This window comes from Panthera uncia (genome assembly GCF_023721935.1).
Source record: "Panthera uncia isolate 11264 chromosome B2 unlocalized genomic scaffold, Puncia_PCG_1.0 HiC_scaffold_24, whole genome shotgun sequence".
In the NCBI taxonomy this organism is placed as follows: Eukaryota; Metazoa; Chordata; class Mammalia; order Carnivora; family Felidae; genus Panthera; species Panthera uncia.
The window spans coordinates 3,154,862-3,174,168 of record NW_026057580.1 but is presented as its reverse complement, the minus strand read 5'-3'; the positions used below and the strand labels follow the sequence as shown (position 1 = coordinate 3,174,168).

Genomic DNA, 19,307 nt, shown 5'->3' with positions numbered 1-19,307 from the left:
AGTTACTGCAATGAATCTGGCTTCTCATTTTCACTTTGCAAACAAGTGTTGCCATGGTGATTTCTATGTTTTCCTACTTGCAAATCCGCCATGTGATTGTGCAGGCCATGCACTGTACAATGGTAACGTGTTCAAGAGGGTGCAGTTCACATCATGAGTTTATGTATTTATCATGAAAAATGTCTGTCAGAGGGCAATGAAGCATCTTCGAACAAAATTAGCATATTATAACAATTTTCCAACAGATGGCAGGGGTGCCTTTTAATAATTCACATGAAGATGCTATCCCGAAAAGAAGCAGCCCTGTCTAGTTAGTGACCTTAACTTAGAGAAACGTCGATAGCAGGCAGGCCTCATGAAAATGGAAGGGGATCCAGTCAGGGTCTTCTAAATAAATGGATATGTTTCACATGTTATAAACATAGTTATACTGTTCATTTTAATGAAGAGACTACTCTCTAGTTCAGTGGTTTTCAACCTCCCTTTTTCCCCCCACCCCAATACACATTCTCAGAAGCTCTTTATGGTAAAGATTTGAGAAAAACAGAAGATTCACATTTTTAGGAAACATATGTAAGGGGAGTGGTCCTTCCTGCATTTAAACAATTTTAAATTGATTGATTATAAATCTAAAAGATTTCATCTGTTATAAAATAGTTGCTACATAAAATAGTTGAAACATATCCCTGGAGAAAGTTTCAGAAACATTCAATTCATTTTTGCATAGGTCTTAACCTAGGCAGAATGGGCTAAAAGTAATTGATATTTCTTATATTTAATCATTATTAAGACATTTTGAAAATTTTTTTCTAGGAGCTTGAAAAATATATCTTTTCTTTATAGTTTTATCTAACATTATATTTTTTTACTGATAATGAAGAATATAGCCAATCACATAACATTTTAGAAATTAAGTTATTTTAATTCTACCTACTAAAAATACCAGGTTCTCTAGCAAATATTTAAGGAAGAAATTATACCAATTTTCTACAATCTCTTTCAGAGGACAGAAGCAGAAGAAATATTTCCTACCTCATTTTATGAGGTCAGCATTACCTAATAACAAAAATATACAAAAACGTTGCAAGAAAACTATAGACTAATATCTCTCATAAACACAGATGCAAAAATCCTCAACAAAATTTTAGCAAATCAAATCCAACAAAGTGTAAAAAGAATTATATGCCACAACCAAGTGGCATATATCCCAAGTATGTATGGTCAGTTCAACATTCAAAAGTCAATTCATGTAATCCATTATATAAAGGCTAAAAACAAAAAACCACATGATCATATCAACAGGACAGAAAAAGTGACAAAATCCAACACCTATTTACTATAAAAACTCTCAATAAACAAGTAATAGAGGGGAACCGTCTCAACTAATAAAGACTACTTCCCCAAACCTACAGCTAACATCGTAATTAATGGTGAGAAAGTCAAGGCATTTCCACTAAGATCAGATACAAGGCAAAGGTGTCCCTCTTACCACTGCTTTTCAATATTGTACTGGAAATCCTTGTGAACGCAATAATGCAAGAAAAGGGAATAAAAGGTAAACAGATTGGGAAGAAAGACCTAAAGCTATTTCTGTTCACAGATGACATGATCATCTATGTAGAATAGTGAAAGAATTGACAAAACAACTCCTAAACTAATAAGGTTAATATACAAAAGTCAGTTCCTTTATTATACACCAGAAATGAATAAAGAGAATTTGAAATTGAAAATACAATACCATTTACATTTAGCATCTAAAAAAAATACTTAAGTACAAATCTAAAATAATGCACTCAAGATCTATATGAGGAAAACTACAAAACTTTGATGAAAGAAACCAAAGAACTAAATAAAAGAAGAGGTATTCCATGTTCATGGATAGGAAGACTCAATATTGTCCAGATGTCAGTTCTTCCCAAATATTCTATAGATTCAGTGCAATCCCAATAAAATCCTAGTTGTTTGTGGATATCAAAAAGGTAATTCTACAGTTTATATGGAGACACAAAGGACCCCAGATAGCAAAAATAATATTGAAGGAAAACAAAGTTGGATGACCAATATTACCTGATTTCAAGATTTACTATAAAGCTACAGTAATCAGGACAGTGTGATATTGGTAAAAGCAAAGACAAACAGATAAATGGAACAAAATAGAGAGCCCAGAAATAGACCCACATGGATATAGTAAGTTGATGTTTGGCAAAGGAGGAAAGACAATACCATGGAGCAAAAATAGTCTCTTTAACAAATGGTGCTGCAACAATTGGACATCCACATCTAAGAAAACAAAAACGAAACTAGACACAGACTTTACACCCTTCACAAAAGTAAACTCCAAATGGTTCGTGTACTTAAATGTAACATACAAAACTATAAAACTCCTAAAAAATAACATAGGAGAAAACCTAGATGACCTTCGGTATGGTGATTTTTTTTTATATGCAACACCAAAGGCATGATTCATGAAGGAAATAATTGATAAATTGGACTTCATTAAAATTAAAAACTTCTACACTACAAAAGATAATGTCTGAAAAAGAACTGTTATCCAAAATATACAAAGTACTTTGAAAACTCAGCAATAAGCAAACAGAAAATCTAATTCAAAAATGGGCCAAAGACCTTAACAGATGCCTTCTCCAACAAGATATACAGATGGAAAATAAGGCATATGAAATCATGATCCACATCTTATTTCATCAAAGAAACACAGATTAAAATGAGATACCACTACACACCTAACAGAATGGCCCAAATCTAGAACATTAATAACATCAAATGCTGGCCCTTATCAGTAATGTGCAGTGATCTCATTCACTGCTAGTGGGGATGCAGAATGGTACAGTCACTTTGGAAGACACTTTGGCTATTTCTTATAAAATTAAACATGCTCTTACCATATGCATCATGACCGCCAATCCAGCAATCATGTTCCTTGGTATTTACTCCAAAGGGATGAAAACTTATGTTCACACAAAAACCTGCACATGGATGTTTGTAGCAGCTTTATTCATAACTGTCAAAACTTGGAAGCCACCAAAATGTCCTTTAGTAGATGAAGGGATAAATCAATTTTGGTACATCCAGACAATGGAATATAATTAAGCACTGAAAAGAAATGAGCCATCATGTCATGAAAACACATGGAGGCACCTTAAATACATATTACTAAGTGAAAGGAATCAGTAAGAAAAGGCTACATTCTGTATGATTCCAACTATATGACATTTTGGCAAAGGCAAAACTATGGAGACAGTAAAAAGGTCATTGGTTGCCAGGGGTAAGAGGTAGCAGGGGAAGGATAACTAGTCAGAGCACAGAGGATTTTTAGTGCAGTGACAATGCTCTGTATGTTATTATCATAATGGATATATGCCATTATACATTTGTCCAAACTCTCAGAACATACAATACCAAGAGTGGAACCTAAGGTAAACTATGGACTTTGGGTGATTTTGATGTGTCCATTTAAGTTCATTCTTTGTAACAAATATATCATGCTGGTGAGTGGTGGGGAAGGCGATGCATGTGTAAAGGCAGAGGTGTATGGAAATTTTCTGTGCCTTCTTCTCAATTTTGTTGTAAACTTGAAACTGCTTTTAAAAATTAAGTCTTTAAGAAAAAAAACTTGGTTTTAACTTTTTAAAAGAGACACGTGGTATACTAACAAATGAAATGCTTTATCAGAAAAAGAATAAGTCCAAATTCAAAGCTGCAAAGTATTGTGAGTGAATGTTGTGATGAATGCTTTCTATCCATATCAATGTCTTTTATTTCAGCTGGTACATATCCTCTCCTAAATCCTATTATTACTGTTTCTAATTTACCCATGTTGTTAAATTGTAACATTATTAGATTTGAACTCCTATCCATTTGATTTCCCAAAGAACCTAACCAACACCCTAATGTTATTCTACTTCCATAGGTCTGCCATTTCTGAGATGCCAACACCTGTACATGACTCAGTCCCTGTCTGAAAATGAGCAAGGATTAAGTCATTTAATGTAATCTAATACTGTGCTCGTGCTTTCAAATGCTATGAAAACAAATATCATCAAAAGAACTCGAGACAGAGAACTGGAAGCTGTTGGCCACTGCTGTGGAGAAGGAAGACCAAAATGAGAATTACCCATGATAGGCAAAGGCAGAATCATGCCAGCTACAATTACTGTGTGGGAGAACCAACACTCTGCTCACAGATGGTTATATGCATTTATTTATTGGTTACTGTCATTTAACTATTTCACTAAGATTTAGTATATACATGAAACATTCTTTCATTTCTATTTTTTTTCCAAAATTGTATCCAAATATGATAAATTTTTAGACTGTTAATAACTTGATAAGGTCACTTTTCTGTATTTTATTAAACTAACCAAACTCTCCTCACCCCCAAACAATATCACTGTGCAACCACCAATAAACCAATGGCCCCCAAATCTAATGTACATAACCAGGGTTTACTGTGCTTTATTGCTTATAGGCAATCATCATTTGCACAATTGTACAAAAGATAATATCTTACGCGTCAAATACTATGCTTGCTATTCTCCTTCTTACACCAGTACCCTTTGCTAATTTCCAATTATATTCAGTCATATATATCATGTTCCTTCTGGTGCTCCAGACTCAAATAACTCATCACTTAATAAATGTCTTCTTTGACCTAATTCCGTATAGTTACTGTAGAGCCACACACGAAAAAATGTGTCTTTTTCAGAGCTACCAACTTTTTTCTGTTTCCAAAGAAGATATTTCTCCTCTCGTTTTCCCTAATACTTGCTTTCTCATTCAGATTGCATGGTTGTATCATCAAAATTATGTGGTCAAGTTGTCCACATTTGGGTAAATTATAGGAGTAAATGGATTTAGAGGCCATGGATTTCTAATTTTGGAAAACCATAGCACTTCCTCTGTCAGGTAAACAGCTTTATACACCTCTAAGATTATGCTATTGCATTTGACCAGTTCTGAGTTTATTTATCATTATTTATTTTCATTTTAACATAAAGTTCATTATTTTTCCAACTATAAAAGTTATACATGCTTCTGTAAAAATGTTTGAAAATTCTAAAAAGTAGAATTTTAAAAGACAAAAACAGAGTCCCATCACAAGGATAATGATAATACATTGATGTATTTCTTTAAAGCTATTTTCTTATGCATATGTTGCAGATTTGTGGTATAAGTGCACACATATTATATCCTTTAATATTAAGAATATATTTTCCTCTATTTTTTAGGATGCAGGTGCAGAGAAAGAAATAAGGGATCCACATGAATTTTTTTTTTCTTCCAGGTAACTAATTGCAACTCACATTGCAGGCTGACTATATGGGATCTGTCCTCCCCTTCTGTGTAAATATTAAGCTCTGATTTGTGTTCAGGGAATTATTTTAAAATACTAGACTTTCCCAGACTCCCTTGCAACTACAACTGGCCATGTAACATAATTCTGGTCAGTGACTAGTAAAGATGAAGTCAAAGGATAGAGCTTCTGGGGAAGACTCTTAAAGGGGCAGCCTCAACTAACACATGCCCTTTTCCTTATTTTTTTCTTCTAGAAACGTGGATGTGATGCTGAAGCACGGTAGTCATTCTGCAGCAGGACTAGAGTTACTGCTGAGAACGGCTCAGCTGAATGATAAAAGGAAGGCCTAGTGCATCCTGGAGCTTCCACAGCAGCTATGGCTCCAAACTTGAGAACCCTTACGTGTGTGTGCAGGGTTGGGGCAGGGTGGGGGCAGACAGACAATTTGGTTAAGCCACTGTAAATTGGTCTGTTGTCATAAGCAGTTGTTAGTTTACTAACAAAAATGTTCAATACCAGTGACTGAATAACTTCCTTTTGTCCACATTAAATAGTGACATGGTACAGGATCTGATTGTGGTTTATCTGTTCTCACGTCTTCATCTAATTCCAAAGTGGTACAACACGATCTCATTTAATTAGAGTTTTACCTAATTTGAATACATGGCATCACTAGTCCTCTTTTATTTCTCTATGTCTCCGGCATTTCTTTGCTCTTCTTGGTAGTTTATCCTTTCAGATAAACTCTGGACTCCTTTCTGTTTTTTCAAGTCTTTAAGATTTTGCTCGCAATTTCACTGAACCTCTACCTATGGGAAGAACTGACCTCTTCAAGGTATTCACACTTCTCCTTCAGAACCAGATTAACAGCTCTCCATTTATCTTCAAACTTCTTTCATTTCTCACCAAAAAATGCATTGTCTTCACAAAGACCCTGAACATTTCCTGAGTGTTTTACCTTCTTTTGCTATTGTAACTGGGTTATTCCTAGGGCTTCCTTCTTAGATCAAGTCAGATATGTACTCAAAGATAATAGGTGATCAGCCAGCCTGAGTAGCATCAGTCTGATCTCTGGTTCACAGTAACTTTCACTTTGAAAAATGTCTTCAACTGTCCCAGAACTCAATCTGAAGACACAAGGTCAATTATAGTTAGCCAAACAATACATAGGCTTTGGATAAATTCCTAGTAGTACCATTGTCGGGTCATAGGGTAATTCTATTTTAATTTTTTGAGGAAACTTCACACTGCTTTCCAGAGCAACAATAGCCAAATTATGGAAAGAGCTCTAATGCCCATCAAGCAATGAATGGATAAAGAAGATGTGGTTTACATATACAATGGAATACTACTTGGCAATGACAAAGAATGAAATCCTGCCATTTGCAACAACCTGGATGGAACTGAAGAGTATTATGCTAAATGAAATAAGTCAGTCAGAGAAAGACAGATATCATATGTTTTTACTCCTACGTGTAATTTGAGAAACTTAACAGAGGACCATGGGGCAAGGAGAAAAATTAGTTTCAAACAGAGAGGGAGGGAGGCAAACCACAAGAGACTCTTAAATACAGACAGCAAACTGAGGGTTGATGGGCTGGGAGGGAGAGGGGAAAATAGGTGATGGGTATTGAGAGGGCACTTGTTGGGATGAGCACTGGGTGTTGTATGTAAGCGATGAATCATGGGAATCTATTCTCGAAGCCAAGAGCACACTGTATACGCTGTATATTAGCTAATTTGACAATAAATTATATTAAAAAATAATTATAATATGTAGGCTAACTGCTATAGAAGTTTCAGAGCTGGGAGATTAATACACTACCTGCGACACTTATCATCTGGTCCAGATGAGCCCTCTAGCTTTCTAATGGAACCTCTTCCCCTCCCTCACCTAGATTTCATTCAAAAGGTTCTTCCCCATGTGTCCTCCCTCTAGGCTGACTCAGCACTACTCCCACCTCAGCAGCACGGCCAGATCTTAGCGCAGTCAGAACTTTGGTCTTGGCTTATGCCAATAAAATTAGGAAATCACTGAGGAAGTGGGCTATGACAGGGGATTATTGGTTGACGCGGCTCTATTCATAAGACTACTGTAACTCTAAATGACTTGTATGCCTTTTTTGCATGTACACACATTATTAACTGGACAGTTGACAGCAGTTGTATTTGTAAAAGTTTCCTGAGGTGTTTCATGTGCATGCTGCATTTTCCAACTAAATGTTAAGTTGAGGGTAAGCATACAGTTTAAATTCCTTATAATGCCTCAAAGAGCTCACTGAGATTTCTGGCATCTAGTAAATGCTCGGTATATATGATATTGACAATCTCAAATAATTTTAATTACTTTTTCTCTATTAGTTGAGCTGTAATAGTCAGATGTGTTTCCAAACCCCGTGTGTTCTTCAGAGTGATGGAACAGAGTGACCAAGCAAGCCAAAATTATTCAACACTTTTTTAGGTAATCCTATGGTTTTGCTTTTATACTCAAAATTTAAAACAGATTGGAAAATTATCAGACTACACCAAATGAGGTTTAGATAAGGTCACGAGGATGGGGTTCCCATGATGAGATCAGTGCCCTTATAAGAAGAGAAAGAGACTAGAGCACATGCGTGCTCTCTCTCTCTCTCTCTCTCTCTCTCTCTCCACCATGTAAGGACATAACAAGAAGAAAACTATTACCCAGGAAGACAGCTCTCAGCAGGAACCAAATCTGCCAGTTCCTTGATATGGGACTTCCCAGTCTCTAGAACTGTAAGAAATAAGTGTCTGTTGTTTAAGCCACCTAGTCTATGGTACATTGTTCTCGTAGCTGAGCTGACAAAGACAGCCTCCTATATAAGACATTTCAGATGTTGAGAATGATTTCTTTCAACCAGCCATTCACAGTAGGGGAAGTCAACTTGCCTTTTGAGATTACGCTAGAAGGACAGGCTTTGGGTAGAAGTGTGTCATTTTCAGGCTGGAAAGGCTCTCTATTCCTTAGCTATGGTCACTGACAATGTCCCATTTCTCTAAGAAACACAGTTCCTGGCCAATCCATGAAGGACACAGAGTATAAGTGACCATACACAGTATAAGTGACTTATACACAGAGTATAAGTCACTGGTCACTTGCTCAGATCATCCCGGAGAACAGCACCGCTGCTTCTCAAGAAGTTGCCTCCCAGCTGTATCAGTAATGAAATTAGCTGAAGAAAAGACTGGAGTTCGTTTTAACTTTGAGATCTATGCTTATAGGTCCAGAATCTGTTCAAATGCTCAATGGGACCAGAAAAATAACACAAATGAAAAAAACATAATACAACAGGTAGGAATAAGAACTGAAGGATATATGCTTCAGCTAAAGGCACTAAATTCAAAAATTTTAAACATGAAATGTGTAGGCCAAATAAAGTAGATTTGTGGCCAATCCAAGGAGAGTCCTAGGCATAAGTGGAAAGATTGGCTTTCAAAAGGACAGTTTCCTGGGGCTAGAGGGAAGGAGGTGGGTAGGAGGCAGCAAGTTGGGGTAATTCCTATTTGGCAGCTTCGATAGTCTGTCTGAGGTGAGGATACAAGTGGTGTGGAAGAGGATTGGGGCACACAGTGTGTGACAAAAGAGACGGACATTTGATGTAGCTATTGTGGGGACTGGGAGAAAAATCACTGGGTGTATGAAGACACTGCTTAGCAGGCTGAGGGCTTAGCTGAGGTTGAAGACCATAATGAGGCAGAGTTTTTCTCCAGCCTTCTCTGAACTCCCAGGTGGAAATCGGTATCCTCCCTCACGCCCTTAAAGAACCCAGGGCATCTTATCACTTACTACGTAAGTCTGAAATGATCATTTTATGAGTCTGTTCTACTAAACTAGCCCCCTTTGAGGTACTCTCAGAGCCTTGCGGAGTGTCCGACACAAAACAGACAGAGCTGAGAAGGACTCAAAGTTGTGGCTCACACAAGAGGTTCCAGAGCCCTGAAGAAGCCCAGAAACACAGTCTTCTCAGAGCTCAGATGGAATGCCAGGATACAACATGGATCTCCTGGCCAAGAGCACCAGAACCCCCAGGTCTGATGTTTGATGGACGGAGGTAAATATCCTGGTCCATCTCTTGGCAGATGTGGAATCTTAGGGAAATATCACACTATCTAAGTGAACCTCAGGTTAGTCATCCATAAAGCATAGATTATGATACCTACCTCCTCAAATGAGATACTGCATTTAAAGTCCCTAGGATAGGGACCAGCACACAACAGGTGCCCATTTCCCTCATGGAGAGATTTTTTCTGGTATCTCTAAAAAGAACTTTTCCTAGGTGGATGAAGGAAGGGATTAATACAGACCACCTGCACTGGAATCACCTGGGCTGCTAATTCAAACATATTTGAATTTTCTGGAGGTGGGGGCCAACAATCTGCTTTTTTAAACAACATCTAGGTGTTTCTCCTACATAGTTATATTCTCACACATAGTTAAATTTCAAGCCACTGGATTATGTATTCCAATTCTGTCCCTCCTTTTTACTCCCACTGCCACCAGGATGATCCTAATAACTTCCCACAATGCTCTGCGGTCTGACTCCCATCCATCTCATTCTAGCCTTACATGCTACTGAGTGATTTTTCTTCCTAAAAGGCAGTTCCAAGCTGCTCTACCCTTGAATAAAAATCTCTGAGGGCTACACCTTCCTGACAAATCCTGGCATTCCTACTTTTCTGTCTCAATGTTCTCACCTACTCCCTTCCTGGGGTCCAGTCAAACAGGTCTACTAACTGTCACAGAACAAGCTCAGTGCTCTTCCCTACCTTTGTTTCCACATGAAGGCCACACTCCACTGCCCCAAGTCTTACACCTTCCCTCAAGGACTATCTCATGTACCACCTTCTCTGGGAATCTCTTCCGTATCACTTGACCTGATGTCATTTCTTCCTCCTTTAAGCCCTAGTCATTCTTTGTGCCTTTCTTATGATGTTTTTCATATTCTACCTTATGCTATTTTATACTAGTTTTCCCCACTCTGCTGTGAGGTCCAGGAAAAGTAAAGACTATGTCAGTAAAGTCAGTGCCTACCTAGCACAGTATGTGGAATCAAGATGGATCTCTATAAATGTTTGTTGAATAAATGAATGATTCCACATGACTAGAATGTAAGCCATGAGGGCAGACACTGCATTCATCTTTTTTTGTAACTCCTGCAATACTTAAGAGTGTTTCATATCCAGTGGGCATAGCAATTTGGTGAATTAAATTTAACATCCATCTATTTGTTTTCCTTTGGCAACAAATTATTTTACAACAAAGCCAAGATTGCAATACTGGATGCTGGAGTTTACTGACTTTTTGCTAACGGTAATAACCATGACCATCTTTGGAAACTTAAATGCATTATGCATCCCTATTTAGGAATACTAAAATTACACTTAAGTAAGGTGACTATTTTCCCTATGGTTAAGACTAGTAGTTATACTGTTTTACTCCATAAGACATACTTAGATTCTAACTATATTCTCTTTATAGCATATGACATAAAGACTTTCAAAAATAGATGTTTTGTTTTCATTTAAATTGCTAAATACAGAATGCATTGAATACATGTGTGTGTGTGCATATATATATATATATACACACAAATATATAGACAATAATTTTTTAATTAATCTTGTTTTGTGAAAATTGTAGATTTGCATGCAGCTATAAGAAATAATGTACCCATTACCCAGTTTTTCCCAATGATAACATCATGTAAAACTATATTAAAATATCACTACTAGGACACTGACATTGATAGAATCCACTGATCTTATTCAGATGTCCCAGTTGTGTGTGTGTGTGTGTGTGTGTGTGTGTGTGTTTAGTTCTATGGGATTTAATCACATGAGTAGTTTTGTATATCCACAGTCACAGTTGAGAAACAGAACAGTCCATGACCATAAGGATCTCTCACTGGCCTTGTGTAACCATCCCCACTTCCCTCCCTAACTCCTGTCAACCACTCATCTGTTATCTAGTTCTATAATTTTGTCATTTAAAAAATATTATATAAATAAATCATACATCATATGACCTTTTGGGATTGGCTTTTTTCACTCGGTACAATTCCCTGGAGATTCATCCAAGCTGTTAAATGTATGAATAGTTCGTTCCTTTTCGCTACTGTTGTTTTGTTAACTAAAGGCCCATAGCTTCTATTAGGGTTCACTCTAGGTGGTATATATTCTATGAGTTTGGACAAGTGACCCACCATTATACTATCAGATAGAATAGTTTCACTGCCCAAAAAGTCCCCTGTGCTTCACCTATTCATCCCTGTATCTCTCTCTCCCCATCCCAACCACCAGCAACTAGTGCTCTTCCTACTGTATCTATAGTTCTTCCTTTTCCACAATGTCAAATACTTGGAATCATACAGTATATAGACTTTGTGTGTCTTCTGTGGCTTAATAGCACTTTTCCTTTTATTGCCAAATAATGTTCCACTGCATGGATGTATCACAGTTTGTTCTTCTATTCGCCTAATGTAGGACATCTTGGTTGCTTCCAGCTCTTGGCAATTATGAATAAGGCTGATATATCCATTCATGGCAGGTTTCTGTACTGACATAAGTTTTCAATTTATTTGGTTAAATACCCAGAAGTATAACTGGTGGATCCTATCCTAAGAACTATGTTTGTTTTTTAAGAAACTGACGTCATCTTTTAAAATAGCTATACCAGGGCACCTGGGTGGGTCAGTTGGTTGAGCATCTGTCTGACTCTTAATTTCAGCTCAGATAGTGACCCCAGGGCCATGGGATTGAGTCCTGCATCAGGTTCTGCGTGGAGTGTAGAGCCTGCTCGAGGTTCTCTCCCTCTCCCTCTGCCCTTCCCTCACTTGGGCATGCATGTGCACGCTCTCTCTCTCTCAAATAAATAAATAAATAAATAAATAAATAAATAAATAAAATGTAGCATACTGCATTTCCTCCAGCAATGAATGAGCATTCCAGCTGCTCTACATTCTTGTCAGCATTTGGTATTGCCAGTTTTTTAGATTTTTGCCATTCTAGTAGGTACATAGTTTTAATTAGCAATTCCCAAATGACAGATGATGTGGAGCATCTTCTCAGATGCTTAGCTTCTTTGGTGAGCTGTCTGTTCAGAGCTTTTTCTCATTTCTTCATTGGCTTGTTAGTTTTCTAGTTGCTGAGTTTTAAGAGCTCTTTGTATATTTTAGATGTAAGTCCTTTATCAGATATGTGTTTGGTAAATATTTGCTCTCAGTCTCTGGGTTGTCTTTTTATTCTCTTGACAGTGTCTTTCAGAGAGCAGAAGTTTTTAATTTTAATGAATCTCAGCGCATCTATTTCTTCTTTCACAGATCATGCTTTTAATGTTGTATCTAAAAACTCCTTGCCAAATGACTACAGCAACATTTGAAAGAAGCAATTGACTTTAGTCCAATCCCCTGACATTATATATACAAAGTCCACAGGCAGTCTATAGGCAATTGCTTCAGTAACAGCAGAGTTGGAACTCATTAGAGTGTATAAAACAAGGATCAGAAAAGACAGAGTGCCCCATGAGAAGAACGTCCAGCAGGTGATTTGGAGGAAGCTGTGTTGCTCAGTAGTAAGAAACCTGTTACTGATGGCTATTGTTGTGCAACATCAAATTGACCTTGAATTTGATTAGACATGGTTATGCCACGTATAAGAATGTCAAAGGGATACAATGTGTATCTTGCCATTGTCCCTCAAATGGATGACCACAACAGAGAACCAAAGTCAACAGACACTTTGCCTATTATTTTTGGATCACAGTCAGAGTATTTGGGACATTCCAGCTCACAACAATGAAACCAGTCAATCAGATGGATAAGATTGTGGGGTTAGACCTCGTCCCAGTTCAAGAGTGTATGAAACCAGATTAACAGTACATACTCTTAATCTAATCCAGGTACAGCAAAAGTCACATTCCATTATAAAGAATTACTTGATTCTTTATATTCATTTTTATTTTAATGGGTTTGTTTTCATGTAATTATATTCCAAAATGTAGGAAGAACATCCTTCTGTCCACTTTTGTATGGGGGAGGGCAGTAGTTCACTGAAAACATCGGTTTTGTAATTGAGGTCACTTCTGACTTCAGTCAGTGAACTCATTCTCCAATAAGAGGATGAAGTTACCAAAGAAGAGCAGTAGTTTAAGGTAGAAAGCTAGTGACATCTACCGAGACAATCTGATTGACCTTGAGATCCACCACTAAATGCAAGGCATATCAGGAAACACAGAGACATGGAGTGAATTAAAAGCATTGTCCTTGCTTTCAAGAGGCAGAAGGCTCCTTTCTAGGAGGAAAATACAAGATATCTACATCACTTCTTATTTTTTTGTGAAGGGGAAAAGAGTCACCAAAGAAGTCCTATTCTGTGAGGTCGTCAATCTTTGACCTCTAAAAGGCTGTTAAATATTATATAACCCGATGCCCACATTTTATAGACCATGAGAAACCCAGAAAAGTGAAAAAATGTATCTAAGATTGAGGGGTTGGGACTAAAACCCAAATGTCCTGACTTGTAATCAAGTGCTCTTGACTATATATTACACTGCCTCTCTTAGAAGTCAACGACTTTTCTCATTCCTAGTTCTCATAGTCAGGTTGCACCCAATTATGTCCATTAGACTCTGATTCACAGAGCTCATGCTGTTGTTCCTTTATACTCTCATCTTCAAAAATTCTACTTTATAGTTTCAATTTAATAGATAATTTTTTTAAATCTTGAGAACTTACTTTGGCCTAGTGGTAGAGAGACTACCAACTCAGGTAAGGCATACTTCCTACCTTTGAGGAAGTTATTGTAAACATCTAGTAAGGTACTCTTAGCCACCAAAGTTATGTATATGAAACTCAATACCACCACCCAATCAAGTGTTCTAACAGAAATCACCTTTTTAGTCAATGACTCCAATTCTCTGGGCCCCATGGTAAAATCCTGAAGCTATTTTTGCTACTCTGGCATGAAAGTCAGAGTATGTAGTTTTCAATTTTTTTTAATGTTTATTTATTTTTTGTGAGAGATTGAGAGAGAGAGAGAGAGAGAGAGAGAGAGAATCTGAACTAGGCTCCAGGCTCTAAGCTGTCCGCACAGAACCCAACACAGGGCTCAAACTCACCAAAAGTGAGATCATGACTTGAGCCAAAGTCGGATGCTCAACTGAGTGAGCCACCCAGATGCCCTTGTGGTTTTTTTTTTTTTTTAACATTTATTTATTTTTGAGACAGAGAGAGACAGAGCATGAACGGGGGAGGGGCAGAGAGAGAGGGAGACACAGAATCGGAAGCAGGCTCCAGGCTCTGAGCCATCAGCCCAGAGCCCGACTCGGGGCTCGAACTCAGGGACCGCGAGATTGTGACCTGAGCCGAAGTCGGACGCTCAACCAACTGAGCCACCCAGGCGCCCCGCCCTTGTGGTTTTTAATTCTTGCTCTACAATTAACAGATTAGTTTTGACACCCTGGAAAAGTCATACCTCTCTGAGTTTACTCAATCAGTAAAATACAGAGAACCAACCTGCTGTAATTCACCTTTGTTTCAAATCCAATCAAATCCAAGGTGAGAGGCATAATCAATTTATTTGATTTCTATCTAACTAGCTAGCTAGTTATCATCTATTTATTTTTTTTATGCATATCTCTCAAACTTCTTTCTCTTCCTCCATGTTTGTCATAGCCAAGACTTTCATTTCTGGAATATTGTTAAGCAGGTTTCAAGTTCTTCAGTGTAGATATGACTTGTTAAAGCAATTTTAATCCGGATTTAGCCTAGAGGTACACAGGTTAGACTGGAGGCTAGAAAATTAATTTAAAAGCCTATTAGAGTAATAATCAATCTCACAGCAAAAGCCCACCATTCAAGTACCTCAAAAGCTGGCTTCTGTTAGCCTTTCTGCTTTTATCTCACATGACTCCTCAACACATGGCCTTTCTGACTACATCTTCATATTTTTAATGTTGCTGTTTCTAACCTTCCTCTGAGGAACATTTTACCTCTCTGTAAACTTAATTCCAATAGTTTCCTTAAGACCAATTTCTTCCATGGAGTCAGATCTTTCCTTTCTCTTCTTATATTCTTTAATTAACATATTTAGAAACCAACAATAATCCCCTTTCCTAACTCCCTCTAATGAATACAACTGGCATAAAAGAGATACGTAAAAACTCCGTCAATATTAAAGGAAGAATACATATAAAGATGATGTAAAGAGTATAATTTATTTTCTTTATTATTTCCTTATTTCTTTTGCAAACCAGAACAAGCCAGCAATTGGTTGTTGATCTTTGTGGTAGAGGATTAATATGTGTTTTTAAATTGCTTTAGAATATTAAGAAAATTAAAATACATTTTCTTGGCTGTACCAACTTTTTAAATTTATTTTATTTATTTTTATTATTCATTTATTTATTTTTGAGAGAGAGAGAGAGAGAGAGAGAGAGAGAGAAGGAGAGGGGCAGAAAGAGGGGGACAGAGAATCCCAAGCAGGCTCTGCATTGTCAGCACAGAGCCTGATGCGGGGGTTGATTTCATGAACCATGAGATCAAGACCTGAGCCAAAATCACAAGTTGGAGGCTTAGCCAACTGAACCACCCAGGCATCCCTACCAACTTCTGATATATGAAGATGTCTAGACAAAAGGATATGAAATATTACCAATTAATATGTAATTTAGGCAGATATTCAAATAAGCAGTGAGTAATAAACGCTGGCAGGGTAACTTACTCAGTAGGTAAGCTCTGAAGACTCTGTTTATATTTCAGTCATGCAGCAATCAGTGCCAATCTGACCAAATGATTTTCAGTGTCAGTCTTACAATAGAGAAGCAACGGGGAAAACAAAGTTTTATTTTCTCTCTTTCAGTCTCTCATTGCTGCTTGAGCCCTAATTTGAACTCCCTCTTCAGACAAAGGCCACAAATGAAGGAGGAAAGGGTCTGATTCCGCAGAGGTAAAGCAGTACCAGCATATCCCACTAGTCCACTCTACCCCGGGTCCGAGAACATTCAGTGCACTCTCTTGTACCAACTCCAAAAGAGATTTTCCCAAGAAATGGGTTTCAAGCAATTTTAGTTCCCATCATTGCTGTCTATTTGTCATAACTGAAAAAAAATATCCATTATATTACAAAAAAGATTCTGTTATCCAGTATTTGTTAATTATGACTGAGACCAGAAACATACAAAGTTTCAAAGAAAACAATTGAAAGGAACATCTGAAAGTAATTTCCCCCATTCTTTGTTGTTCTGCTACTCACGGCAAATCTTCCAAACTGGAGGCTTCATGTCTTGGATCCAACAGATCATAACCACATTCATTGTAGATTTCCAAATAGGAAATGCGCGTTGTATATATTGTGCTGCTGTCCTGATTGGAAAAGGGGAAGACATTATTTAATGGCTATAAATAACGATTCAGCTCAGAGGAGGATGAACACATTTATCATTATAGTTTCCTCACAGCTTCTCTTCTTTACCCTCCTCACTTTGTATGGTTTCCATTTTCAGTTCGTGACACTTTCAAGTTGCCAGTAACCATATGCATGAAGCTTTTTTTTTTTTTTTAATAGCCAACACCCATGATTACAAGCAACTTTAGTCTGTTGTTTTTTTTATTGGTTCCACGTTATACATAAAGAGTCAATATACACTTAAAATGAGCCAACTTGGTTGCAGAAATGTATAACACACCAGTTTTTACTTTCCAGACCCCCCTCCAAAAAAAAAAAAAAGGTTACTGTGAAAAAATAAACTTACATTCTGTGAATAGCCTATTCATAAAAGAAAACAGTATCATTACTTCTGTTTAAAACCTTCAGTAGCAAAAGAGTTTCCAGCTTTCATCATAATTCTTTTAAAAATTTTTCCAATATGCAAAATTTCTGGTGATATAGATAACAGACAATAGTAGATAATGTAAAATGAATCCCAGGGGACAGAAATAGTTTAGATCAATCAGGTAACAGTAAGAGTAGACATTCACAGCTCACTGCCTATAACTTCTCTCTTGGGTTAATCTTCCTGGCCCACGTGGCAATCAGGGATATTGAGCTATTCATTTGAGAGAGGTACTTTGTGGGGGTTAATACTGAAATGCAATGACACAGGTATCAATGCAATTAGGATAAAAGCCCAGGCAACTGGTCCTGTCTCAGTTCTGCTAGCAGATAAAAAGGACCCACTCCCTCTGAGATAGAATAAAATGGAATTTTTTCAGGTCTCAAGAAAACTGAAATTTTTTTTTCAGTTTTCAAGACCAAATATCAATTGATAGCACTTTCTTCTTGTTTCTCCCAAAATACAGATGCTTGCATTTCAGCAAATAAGAGTCCTACTTCTCATAACAGAATACATTTGTGTCTCATGGCAAGAAGGTCAGCAGATTGTCAGAGTCAATACTCACAAAGAGATTTTCCTTAGGATGACCTTCCTGACTGATTCTTACCCATATCCAAGACAATCCATTTGACAGATATTATTTAAAGGGAGAGACGACCAAGTCACAGAGATGGAAGAGAAAACAAAGGCCTGCATATCCAGGGCTGGAATCCTAGTCCTACTTGCTATAATACCCTACTGTGTCAGGCCTCAGTTTCCACACTGATTAGTGAGGAAATTGAATAATGAATTCCTAATGCGTTCTTCAGATTAAAATTAATATGATTGTCTGGTTCTAAAGTGGCTCAAACTATCCAAATAAAAACACCAATATTTCATAAGAACAAAATAACACCTGAAAAATTAAGGCAATTCTCAGGCAGCACATGACCAGAGCAAAACTCTCAAGCTACACCTGAAATGTCATGTTTTGGTGGTCTGGGAAGGTGACAGCATGGACTGAGTCCCTACTAAATAAATTTATCCCCACCAAATGCTGAAGTCCTGCTGATGTAGGCGACTCTGTTTATCCTAACAAACACCCTGCTGATTAGATTAGTGTCCTAGTTTAGCAAAGGCATCATTCAACATCATTCTTTTGGTTATGGCACAGGTATCAGAGATCATATATTCTAGACAGATTCTGTGTGGTCTTTAGTCTAATCCAGTTTTCCCTCAAGTATCCTATGAAATACTTGTGAAAAAAGTGTTCCACAATGAACATATATGCTGTCCTCTCTAGAAGATTCTCAGAGCAAGATTCTCAGACCAAGTTGAAGGCCATGGGGGATCATTTAGCAACCTCTCAGCAAGTTTAAGAGCAACATACTTCTAAAACTTATCTGAACATAACTGAAATATCCCATATGTTATAGTTTGAGATTTTAGCATACAGTTCTGAGCTCATCTTAGCATCAGAAAAAGCTGGGTTTGAATACGCGATCTGCCATTTATAACTGAGTGATCCTGCACTATCGTCAGCTGTTTAATTATGAAATTGTGGATAACTCTTATCTTGTAGAACTGTTGTAACAGAGAAATAGGGTTCTGTATTTAAAATCTGACTAGAAATGTGTGTCCCTGTAGTAAGGACCAATAAGTTGTTGCTGTTGCTACTGTTATTATTATTGCTAATGTTATTGTTTTTACCATTATTTCTAAAAGCCCCCAAATAGAGAATTCAGCAAGAATATAAAAGGAAAGTAAAAGAAAGGCAAAACAACAGCCAATTTGTATGTTCATCTGCAGTGGAGAAACTCTCTTCTTCCAGAAAGTAGAAGGAATCATAAGTCAGGAAAATGGCAAGACTACTCCCCTGAGATGATAGGGATAATGCCTTTGGCTCCTCCAGTTTCTGCATTTTCTGGACTTTTATTAGAATACACACTTAAAAGTCACTGAGCAATGTGGCAAGCTACCTTTCCTTATTATTCCTTTTTTAGTGTCTAGGATTGCCAGACTGTAATGTAACACACATGTTCCCTGCAGACAGCCTTTTCTCTTGCCCCAAAACAAGTCTGAACCTCACAGTACTCAAAAATAATGAGCTATGATTTCTAAAATAAATGGAATCAATTGTCTTCCTTTAAAATTACTGCAAAT

At 37.3% G+C, this 19,307-nt stretch overlaps 1 protein-coding gene across 1 annotated transcript in view; it reads right to left on the bottom strand.

Annotated features, from left to right (window-relative positions):
- Positions 1 to 19,307, bottom strand: part of KIF6 (kinesin family member 6) — a 385,696-nt gene that overhangs the window by 285,247 nt on the left and 81,142 nt on the right. The window contains exon 5 of the mRNA XM_049652734.1: positions 16,586 to 16,695. Coding sequence (XP_049508691.1) covers positions 16,586 to 16,695 — 110 coding nt within the window. The remainder of the gene's footprint in view (positions 1 to 16,585; positions 16,696 to 19,307) is intronic.